Raw genomic sequence first — 11,865 nt, forward strand, 5'->3', positions numbered from 1 at the left:
AATATTGCCATCCGCTCTCAGTTTTTACCCCCCACCTGGGCCAGTCCCACAGATAAATTCTCTGTCCTCATGTCACGAGCCATCAGCTGTTTTAACTGTCACACATTTTTCTTCTTCTTACTGTAGATTTTAATATAGTTGATAAATAAGTTTGAGCTGTGTCAGGACTTTTTTTTTTACTCAGCTGAGATTAAAAGAATGGTATAAAAGCCAAGAGGAGATGGAGGCCGTTTACGACAGCGCAGGCTTCAAATATGACAAAAATAAAAAGATTTAAAAAAATAAAAAATGTGAGGTGGATTATTTATCATAACTGTGGTTTCATGTGACCTTTCAGCACAATTTAAAGACTGGTGAATAGTTTAAATTTGTGTTTGAAATGAATTAAATCATCTCAGGTGGTTGTGTGTTCCTGCTTCAGCGACTGAAACTCAAATGTAGGCCCTAAAATATAACGAGCAGCAGTGGGTTTAATGGACAATGGTCTCTACAATCAGGTTGATTTTTAAAATAAAAGCTTTATTTTATTGTAAATGCTGGCCTCTAAATAACTGGAACTTTCTCCACTTAAATCGTCCTCACTCTGTAGTCCTTCGTCATGAATATGTATGTGCCTGTTAAAATGGACCAAAAAGTGGTCTGACCCATGGACCATGTAGGGACTGTGCTCGGGTAGTTCCGTGACTGTTTTTTTTAACTTATTTTTACATTTACCTGGCCCAAATGGGAAAAAAACCCAAAACAAAACATACAACCGTCATATTCTGCAATGGTAATTACCTGTTAAGGGCACTTGGGACGGTTATGGTGGGTGTTGGACTTTAAAGACACAAAAACCACGACTGTATGTTCTACATTTTTATTCTGTCAGCCACAGAGAAATCATTGTAAAAGAATAAAACTCTTGAATATTCCGAATAATGTATGAGCATAAATCCCTTAAAAACCAATAAAATAATTATTGAATATTCTGAAAAACAGATTGGTGAGGACAGTCGCCTTCTTTGTTCGCTGCTTCTGTTTTTTCTATTTCATTTGAACTAACCAACATTCATTAAGTGTGAATCATTTTTATAAAGGATGTAAATCAGTTGGTGACAAAGTTTGCTAAATGTCTCAAAACGGCAGATTTGTTGTATAGATTCTATTAGGCGTGAAAGTAGTCCAAACGGTTAAAAATTCATAAATAAAATAGCTGAACTGAGAAAGACATTCAATAAAAAACCTGTACAGTAAGGTGCACATACTCATACATGCAAAGTGAGACGTGTGTCATTTTTATTCTTCTCTATGTTAAAAAAAATCCAACATCTTTGAAGCATCCTTCATATAAATACAGTATCTGTGTGCACAATCAGCAGGTTGTTACGTAGAATGCTTACACATTAATTTTGGAAACCTTTTCCTTAGGAAAAAAAGTTTGAATGACTTTACCATGCAAGAGAGGTAACAGGTATTAAATGGCAAAATTCTCCAAAGATGTTGGAAAAAAGTACAACGTATACTGCAGCCCCCGCTGTGGAGCTTTGTGTTAAAGACACACCTCAGTAAAGCCAATAGAACGCACAAAACATGCTTTTTGCATAGAAAATGACTGAATAGGAGCTTGAATATTAAGAGATTAAAACAAAACATATTAACGATCTCCAACTGAGATTTTTAAAACACTGTAAAAAGTTGCATGTCAGTAACTGACTRTGTTGCTGGATGTTGCTTAAAACAGTCTGCCCACAAAACACGGAGACTTCAGTCTGTGAAGTCCAGGCACCAGGACTGGTCGGTGCTCTGAGGCTGAACACCGATGCTGGACCTTCGCGATGATGCACCGTCCCTGCTTCCTGTAGATTCTCTGTTTCCCAGTAGACAGTCCAGACTGGTGCGCTCGGAGGCAGGCGGACTGCCCAGGGGGASACTGGGCTGTAAAACGTCCAGTTGTATCGATCCTGCATCAAAAGAAGAGGCAGCTGGCTTGCAAAGTAAAGTAGATGAAGAAGAAAGAGGGCGGATGAAGGTGTTCATTTGGAAGATTGATGCATCCCGACTCAGCGGGTGAATGTCCTCGTTTGAGGTTTGCGAAACGCCGAAATGGGAATGGGAGCTGCTCSGGGCGTCCAGCGGGCTGTGTGTAGATGAACCTGTTGCAGCGCCGGACAAAAGGCARTTCAGTTCATCGCCATCACTGGGAGGCTGCAGGCACAACGTGGGATGAGACTGGCTGACAGAGGATGGACTAGCACTGAGAGGTCTGGAGTCTTCATGCCTCCCGTGAGGCGCTAGTCCACCACAGTAGTATGGAGTGAGAGGAGACGAGCTGGTCCACGGGGGAGAAGTCATGCTCTCAGAGCTGTGACACAGACCTAAATTAGGTGCAGAGCTTAAAGAAAAACAAGAGTTAGTGGGAAGACTTGAAGACTGGCGGCTCTCGGTTTGGGATTTAGCTGCTTCACTGCAGCTCCACTGGGCAGTTGAACTTTGGTTGTGGGCTTTGTGGCTCCCAGGACTGGCATGGAGGCAGAAGGCTGAAGTGGGATCTACCGGCATGCCGGTGTTGAAGACTGTTGGAACGCAGGAGGGAAACGAGGCCTTGCTATGATTTACAGATATGTGAGTCTGGAGGAGGCTCATCATGTGGTGCAGGCCCTTGGTRAGCTCTGATACTTCTTGATGCAGTGTAGCCACCTGTGTAGAGTACATAGATGTGTTACTGCCATGTCACAAATCTTCCCCCAAAGCAATCTAATTTGGTCAGGCGCACACTGAAGTTTCAAAAACACAATTTCTGTTTGTTGGGTCTGTTTATTTCCATCCTCATGTTCATATATGATTTTGAAATGTTCTTTAAAGACAAAACATTATATTTGAAGGAAAAGACAGTACATACGTAAGCTGAGCCCAACTTACTCCCCCACCCAGCCCCCTTTAGATAGTTGAGTCAGCACTAAAAGGATCATCTGCATTGCAGAAAGTGTCCTGCTGATTAATTAATAGTTACTTCAAATTGCACCTTCCTCAGTTGGAGTCTTTGCATCACAACAGCTTCGTGCTCTCAACTGAAGTGCAAAGACGGACTGACTCACAGAGAGAAACGCAAGCTTGTTCTAGTTTATTTAATCAAAGAGAGAGTATAACAAATGAGAGAAAATGTTTGTTTTCCCTTTGTGAAGTTCTGAAAATTATTTAATTTTTGATAAAAACATTTTATTGGGTTATTTGCTGTCAGCCAAAAAAGACAAATTAGAAAGAAACGTGTAACAATGTCTTTAGTCCTATCAACTTGAGTTTATTGGTTCTGCATAGGGTGGCACGGTGGCTCAGCTGGTACAGCTGATGCCTCTCAGCAAGAAGGTTGCCGGATCAAATCCCAGCTCAGGGTAGATCTTGCATGTTCTCTCCGTGCATGCGTGGGTTCTCTCCAGGCACTCCGGCTTCCTCCCACAGACCAAAAACAAGCCTGTTTGGTAACTCTGAATTGTCCTTAGGTGTGAGTGAGAGAGTGAATGGTTGTCTCGTTTGTCTCTATGTGTAGCCCTGTGATGGACTTGAGACCTGTCCATGGTGTACCCCGCCCCTCGCACTGTGACTGCTGGATAAGGGCACTAGAAAAGGAATAAATGGGTACAGGTAATGTATGGATGGATGGTTCTGCATTACCTTCAGGTTTAGTTGGTTTAAGCCTTGCTTGACCTCCTGTGTCTCAAGCAGCAGGGTGGCATTAGCTCGAGTAGACTCTGAACCAATGAGAAAAATTAAGCAACTGAGTTAGAAAAACACATTATTCTAGTAGGTAAATAAAAGTTATTTAATGGTAAATGGACTGAACTTCTACAGAACTTTCAAGTCCCTCCGGACCCCAAAGCGCTTTACACATAAGGCCCCCATGAGGTGTACTTCACTCTGCAGAGGTCTGCGCAGACTCGAAGCGGCCGTCCACCGGACTGGTCCATGCAGAGATCCATTTTTTACGTCCGYRTYTGCRGTGTTGCATTATAAACYGCCTGSTGAGTACTGTTTTAAATRTGACAYCAAGCTGTTAAAGTTGAGAATCTGCTCCATTTGTGGACGAAACGGAGTCAGATCTTGAAGAGCGTCTCATGGAGAATATTAGAAAACAATGATACCTCAGTGAAGGAATATAAGGCTTTCAGCGAGCAACAAATTTGTGGGAGGAAGTAGCTCAGATAAGGTAGTTATTTTCTTTTTAATTTTGTTTTAAAGCTAAAATGCAAACTGTCTCTTCCTCCTCATCCTTGACATCATGACWAAAATTGTGAGAAATTAAAGAATTTGTCAGACGGTCAGTACGCTCGAGTATGAAGTCTCAGACGTCTGCGGACAATACGCAGCTCAGTTCACGGACCAGACATGGTACTTTCACTTTATAAGACAGTGTTGACGTTGTTGTCCTGCTCTGTTCACATTCAGACATTCCCCTTTGACATCACTTCCTGTTACTCCACATGCAATATCTCAACAAGTGTAATTTTTTTTGCAATATTATTAGTGTTATCTTTCCAAAACTGCATTCACTTTTATTACTAAAATTTGATGTCAGCGGCACTTTAAACACATTTGCAAATGAAACTGTTTATTAAATCAGAAGACTGCTACCTATTCTTTCATAGGACGAGATCAGCACAATTAATAATTAAAGTTTGTMTGGCAAAAACTGTTGCATGAGTAAAGTAAGCTTGTTGGACCGTATCTGGCCTGAACATGCCAGTGATCCTTTGTTATCAGTGAACCCTGCTCTGACCTCACTTATCCTTGAACGTGTTCCCTGACCCCTCGAACACCTGGCTGTCGTTTCGCTCAGCTGTGCTCTCAGATTTCCTCAGAAGGCGGCAGCAGCGTCCTGTGCCAGCCCCTGTGTGAACTCGTGAACGTACCCCGATGCCAGCTGGCATCAAGGTTACCCTCACAGCTGGAGGCCGTGTGTGTTACCTAGGGTGTTGCCACTTGTGTCGGTGTTAGAGGGGCAGCGCTCCACGCTGAAGTTGAACTTGTGCCCGTTGTCTTCAGTGCCATCAACAACCCTGACAGGAGGGAGAGAGAGAGAGAGAGAGAGAGAGAGAGATGGGATAGTGGGTTAATGTAACATTAGAGCTTTTTCAATTATCATCAGAGCCACAAGATGAGCCACGAACATGCCATGAGAGCTGCTGCTGGCAGACGCTCGTGTGGGTTTAGGATTGAAGGCAGGAGACGAGTGTGGAGGGAGTGGGACATTTGAGCCCTCTGAACCAGCCCTTACCCATATCTAGAGCTTATTGGGTGATGCATTATAAATACAGATGGATGGAGCAGGTGGATAAGGTGCTTCTAGTAATGAAATACAGTAACATCTGTTGTAATATGCAATGCAAATAGACTTCATCTGCATTAAACACAAGATGCAGGTCTCTGTAGCATGGACCGAGAAGGTCATTGCCGGAAATAAAAATCTATTTAGAACCTTTTTAACGCAAGACTTTGACACATTTAATGTGTATGTTGATGTAGTGTTTATATGTACATAAATATATATGTATGGTCCAAATACCGTGACTGAAACAACACAGATGTGTTGTTTTTCTTTTTTTCTTGCAAGRAAATAGATTTCAAGATGAATCAACATTTTCTCGTAAGATAACGGTCATGTTGAACTGGGTGTTGAAAGAAAAAGACATAAARTAAAGTGTCTAAGACTGTTTGAAAAGGGCAAATTAGTTTTTGGGTGAATTTAATGACGTAAACCAGCATGAGATGGGATTAAAATGAACACATTTGGGAAAACACTGTTTAAAAGGAAAAAAAAAACATAATTTTCTTATTCATGCACCATCAAACACGTCTCAGAATTTTTAGCTAAGGTAAATTGCATTGAATATTAAAAAAATGTCATATTGATTTCATTTTCACGTTAAAATTAGACTTTACCATTAAAACATATTTATTCTGTTCAGTTCAACGCTTTCCCTAATCTTTGTTTTTTGTGTTCTTTGCGAACTTTGTGTTCATGATGTTGAATTGACAGAAGTTTGATGATACCTGGGGCTAAGATCTGGTGGTGCGAAGCAGGTGATCGTCGGGATGARCAGCGTGGAAGGCTTTTGCTCAGCTGACGATTCATTTTGGGCTGAGGTCGAGGCCCGAGAGCGGGCTAACGCAGGAGAACTGCGCTCTTTTTTCAGCGCTGGCTGAGAGGACGAGGTCTGCCCCAGGAAGCTGCGGCTGAGGTTTGGAGAAAGGCACCGTCGCAGGGCACTGAACTGCCGCAGTTCGTCCCCCAGCAGGTTCCCCAGCGAGGTACGGCGAACAGGACTGGTGAAGTTTGGGAGGAGGAGGTTACGACGGGAGCGGGTGGCTGGAGACGGGTGGAAGGGTTCATCGGGGTCATCATTCCTGATCTCCACGATTGAGGGAAGATTGGGCTCCTGCTAAAGAAGAACAGAACATGGAAAGTTACTAATTACATTCTCTTCAACCAGAAATCAAATTTAGGCAAAAGGAATGCAGTGATATCAGCACAATTACAATAATTAATATATCAAGGCACCCCTTTTGTGTTTTTGCTTGAAGGCTTCATGCAACCTTTAATAACAGTTGACGTGAACATCTATGGGGCGCCAAGTGTATGATGACATCATCATCCTGTGACAAAAGCAACCGCTAACGCCTTTAATGCTTGTGGCTGCCCGATCCATCCTGGAAACACGATCCGTACCATTTGTTTTTAGCATGTAGCATTTCGCTAGGCTGATGACAGAATTCATTCGATTTCAGTCTTTCATCACCTGCAATGTTTCATAGACAAGGCAACGTTTGTAACAGATGTGGATTTTTATTCCAGAAAAAAAAGATGGATGGAAAATAGTCCACAAGTTATTATAAATAAATGTGTACACATTGTAAATCTCTAATCAAAATGTATATAATATTAAAACTGTTTTCAATATATAATTTAACACACCTTCATAATTAAGTATGGAAATAATTATTTTCAGTATTTTTTCCTAATTCAAGCGCATTCCAGCAGTCTATCATTTAGCGCATGCACAGAAGAGCTGACGGTATGAATTGCGCTTCCAGGACAAACTGGACGGCCACAATGCTGCTGAAGATGGCAGTTAATATTCAAAATGTGTTCATTGAAAACAACATGGATGGTACCTATGGTCCAGAAGGTCCACATGCAGCTTGGACACTGACCGCAACTGCAAGTTCGATGTCTTGTAGGGAAGTGTTAGCAGCGTTAGCAGCGTTAGCGTTTACTTTAGTCTCAGAATMCTTACATCATAACAAAATCAGCACACCAATGGCTGCGTTGGATTCCAAAATACTTAAATGTAAATTTCAACTGTTAGCCACAACATTTAAGGTTTAACTTTTACACAATTTGATTTAAAATTTAGTAAAACCTGAAAATGTAAGAACAGTGAGCTAAATAACAATAAAATGTTAGTGGAAAACTGTTCACTAGGATTTTGCACCCAGAAAATGAACTAAATAATGAAAATGTGTTAGTGACATTTTTCAAAAACCTTTTATTTTACACTTGGCACCSCATAAACCTTTTTCTTTTCACAATGCAGGGAATTTATTTTGGTCATTTTTAACCTTCCATTTACAAGACAACACAAAAACATAGAACAATGACAACAAAACAGAAGTAACACATAAAATAAATAACAAAATACACAATGTTTGAATTACCGTAAATGTCAAAAACACAAGATACAGACCAAAAAAAGTGTAGGTAGAAGCATAAGCTTTTAACACCTTCACTTTTTGTACACACATTATCAAAACCAAATCAGCAACATCTTTCCTATAGATTTTTCTAAAGGAAATCTCCACTGAAATTCTAACCAAATTTGTAACAAACTCAAATAACGGCAAACAATCATTATCAAACCTTGCTGTATTTGGGTAGTAAATAATTTTTTATTTAATGGAGTGAAAAACACAGTTTTAAAACTTCACTACAATTATTCCAAACATAAATCCCTCTAACAGAAGTGCAATTGTTTTTAATATTTGTCCTAACCTTTGGTTTTTTAAATAAACCTTTAGTTATATGGTTTGTTCATTGTCAATGCTGTTCTAAGCTCTACTRAATCATAATTTTTTAAAGTATGCAATGYAAGAAATATTTCATTTGTTCAATGACAATAATCTGATGCATTTATAATTGGTATAGCTTTCATCTGAAGCATGTAGAAAGGTTCTGTATTGGTTTTACAAGAATTTCACCAGATCTCCACAGTAAGTCATGTATGGAGGTATTAGGCAACAGCATAACATTTATAGCAATTTATTAGTATTAGTATTAGTATTAGTATTAATATTAGTATTAGTATTTCAATATTGTTTATCATGAGTTTGACATCATTTTTATTTCTTTATTACTAAATATTATAAATTTAGTTTTACCATAATTTAGTGATCATCTACAGTATTTGTTGCACCATTTATTTAATACCTTTAATTCATTTTACATTGAATTCAGAAGCTGCTTCAAATTGTTACCAGAGCAATATAATGTAGTRTCATCAGCAAATAAAGTAAATGTTAATAATTCAGATACATGGCAAACATCATTTATGTAAAGTAAAAAAAGTTTAGGGCCCAGCACTGACCCTTGTGGTACTCCACAGGTAACCTTCCATAAATCAGAATTCACATTATTTATTTGCATATATTGATATCTTTCATCTAGATAATGTTTTATTCAACAATGTGCTATTCTTCACACCACAACAGTAAGCCATGGTCTGTGGTATCAAAGGCTTTTTTTTTTTAGTCTATAAACACTCTAACAGTAAACTCCCATTTATCTATAGAATTTGCTACATTTTCTGATAGTTGCATTACCACCATTGAAGTTGACCTTTTGGCTCTAATGAGAATCAAATAACACTAACAATATTTTTCTACAAAGTTATCAAGTTGTTGCAAAAATATTTTTTACAAACCACATATCACTTCCAGTTGGAGCTGTAGGTTTGATTTTTTAAGGTTTTTTTTACAACATCATTTCCTTTTCATTAACTCCTCTAATAAAAAAGTAGATGTTTGTGTTAATATTACCTTCATCCGAACTATCTTTATCACTAAACACCATGTTTGACAAGTCATGTCCAACATTTGCAAAATACTGATTAAATTCATTTGCACAGTCTTTGGAATCATCTATAATTTTACCATTTCTAACAAAAAATTTTGGAATAACTTCCTTTCACTGCATTTTTTTATTAAGTTGTTGAGCACTCTCCATGTTTCCTGGATGTTACTTTTATGCTGCTCCAAAAGATTGTGATAGTACTCCTTTTAGTTTTTTATAGTAATATTTGCTTATTTGTAAATAGTATACATAGCTTATAATTATTGTCAGCACATTCAGTTCTCTGCTTGAATTTTTTTATATTTTTTTCYAATTTACATGCTTTTACTCTTCCTTTTGTTAACCATGGTTTGTCTAATTGTTTTGGTTTCATGGATAATTTTTTCTTTCAGTGGACAGTTTTTATCACAAAGCCTCATTAGTATTGATAAAAAAATTTCATAAGTGGTATCAATGTCTCCTGTTCAATATATTTCACTCCAGTTTTGTTCAGTTAAATCTGCTTTGAGGGCAGCAACATGTTCAAATGTATGYCAAACATGATATAAAAGAACACTACTTATAAAACTACTTATAAAAAACTACAAAAACAGGTGGCCAGTAATGTCATTTATAAGAAGACCAGACCTATTATTAATATCAACTGTATTTACAAATAAAAACATCATAACCTTTCTTAAATTTATATATATAACATGCTGAGAGAATATGGTACATARGGGAAGTAGCTCAAAAGATTTAGTAGCGTTATTGACCCAGTTAGTGAACTATCTCCTGGGACTGAACTGCTGTCTGTTCTAAATGAGTTTCAACCTGAAGGGGAAGACCTAGTCCAAGCCCTGCTCCAGGACTCGCCAGCAGTACAATGTGTCCCAGAAAAACAGGAGGGCTTGCCCAAAAAAAGGCRCATGATGCTAAAAACTAGGTGATATTGATATGCGACAACAGCTGTGTCATAGTCTTGCTGACTCTATGATCCTAATTATAGCATAAGTCAAAAGAAGGTTTTACACAGTATAGTTCTTATAACTTAATGTGCGCTGAACTCACGTGGGGAAGTCTGGGTGACCTGGTAATTCTGTTGAGACCCTGAAAAATACATGAAAAAACAAACAAAACAAAACAGGGATCTCAGAGTTTACATTTAAAGAGATCACAAAACATGTCTTTTGGAAATTATGCTATTTTTGCGATTTATTTATTTATTTATTTATTTTTTTGCTGCTTGCTGAAGTTTGGAAGTTGGGATTGCATGAATGGAAGCCACCAGCACCACATAGCCTGTAAAAACAACATCAATACCACAACCTCAGGAAATAGCAACAACTTGTGAAAAAGAGACGTAATATGTCTCTTCTGACAGCATAATACCTTTGCTACATAAGCTGAATCTCTCACTCCATTTTTCTCAAACGCCTAATTGCACAGGGRTCTCAGCCAAAATGAGTTTTTCTGCTGCTGTGTGGAGGAATTAGTGTGGCATATTAACCAACTGGGTGGGCAATCAATTTGCGATGGTGTAAAGCCTTCCCTTGTGTGTGTGTGAAAACTTTGCCTCTGACAACATGGCTTAATGTGATGGCACACACTGCAGTGTGTTGCTCCAGTCCCAAACAGGCTCTATGATGCAGGAATGCATTAACATWAATCTTTTATTGAAGCAAAATACAAAAATAAAAAGAGAAGTAATGAAACTTCGCACCACTTGCTGGATGGGGGGCTGTAAAAGCCACAGGGAAGATCTTTGAGGCTGTTGAAGACGAGGACAAATTCTTCTCATAAAAGGAAAAAATAACCCGGAGGCAGCATGGAAAGGTTATCTAACTATCATGGAACATTGGTGCCAAATGACAAGACACGAAAGCCCTTAACAATTAATAAGAAACTGATGCCACAGGTGTCCCACATGGAAGATGTTGCTTGCACATGGAAGATGTTGCTTCCTAACTTTTTACAAAGTATGCACAAACAGTAAGGCCCGTGAAATGAATGTATAAGTAAAGTTTGTTGGAGAATGATAAGATCTGTCTAAACTCCATCTGGTCAAGTGAAACAGTAGTTTACCCAAACACAGTAGGAAGGCTGTCAATGAGCTGAACTAAGGTATGGCGACAGTATTGGAGTCTGGGAGTAAAATAACTTAAGACAGTTGTGACATTTTATGGTCAACTCTCCTTCAGTCCAGTCAAATCTACAATTTACAGAAACCTTTAACACTTATTGTATTTTACCCTTTCCTTTTCTATTTACTTAGATTAATCCAAACCATTGTTTATCTTTTTTCCTTYGCTTAATCTGACTGACCACACTTTTACTTTGCACCCCATGAGCACTGCTCCTTGTGGATTCATGTTCACAAAAGCAGAAAAAAACAACAACATTGATTCACTGCTGGATTTATGATGATAAAATAACCATCTCACTCCACACAGATTACTTAATACTTACTTTAAAAACTCACTTTCCTAAAGACAAAGCACTTTTAGAACAAACCATTCAAATTGTTCAACCTGACAGCCTGGCATTCCAACTGATTAACAACTATGAGCTGTAATATAATGCYGAAGGGTAAAATACAGCGGGTAAAATAAGTATTGAACACGTCACCATTTTTCTCAGTAAATATATTCAACCCATTCTCACTCCCGAGTCGTCACATATTGATGTTTTTCAAAGGTCCCTTTGCGTCCAATTTTGACGCATCAGGTACCCCCCTTGCGTCATATTTTGACGGGATGGGGCGGAATCTGTTGTCGTAATTT

At 38.6% G+C, this 11,865-nt stretch overlaps 1 protein-coding gene across 2 annotated transcripts in view; it reads right to left on the reverse strand.

The window, feature by feature from the left end:
• Positions 1-843: 843 nt before the first annotated feature.
• The window catches only part of LOC106516982 (potassium voltage-gated channel subfamily H member 4), a 43,394-nt gene continuing 32,372 nt past the window's right edge, over positions 844-11,865 (reverse strand). The window contains exons 12-16 of one of the 2 annotated variants that reach the window (XM_014007624.1): positions 10,154-10,192; positions 6,028-6,416; positions 4,942-5,033; positions 3,652-3,728; positions 844-2,679 (exon numbers count right to left, since the gene is read on the reverse strand). In XM_014007624.1, the coding sequence (XP_013863078.1) occupies positions 1,747-2,679; positions 3,652-3,728; positions 4,942-5,033; positions 6,028-6,416; positions 10,154-10,192 (1,530 nt within the window). In that variant the 3' untranslated portion in view covers positions 844-1,746. The remainder of the gene's footprint in view (positions 2,680-3,651; positions 3,729-4,941; positions 5,034-6,027; positions 6,417-10,153; positions 10,193-11,865) is intronic. The other variant, XM_014007625.1, reaches the window with a different exon arrangement.

Source organism: Austrofundulus limnaeus, unplaced genomic scaffold, assembly GCF_001266775.1.
Source record: "Austrofundulus limnaeus strain Quisiro unplaced genomic scaffold, Austrofundulus_limnaeus-1.0 Scaffold43, whole genome shotgun sequence".
Lineage (NCBI taxonomy): Eukaryota > Metazoa > Chordata > Actinopteri > Cyprinodontiformes > Rivulidae > Austrofundulus > Austrofundulus limnaeus.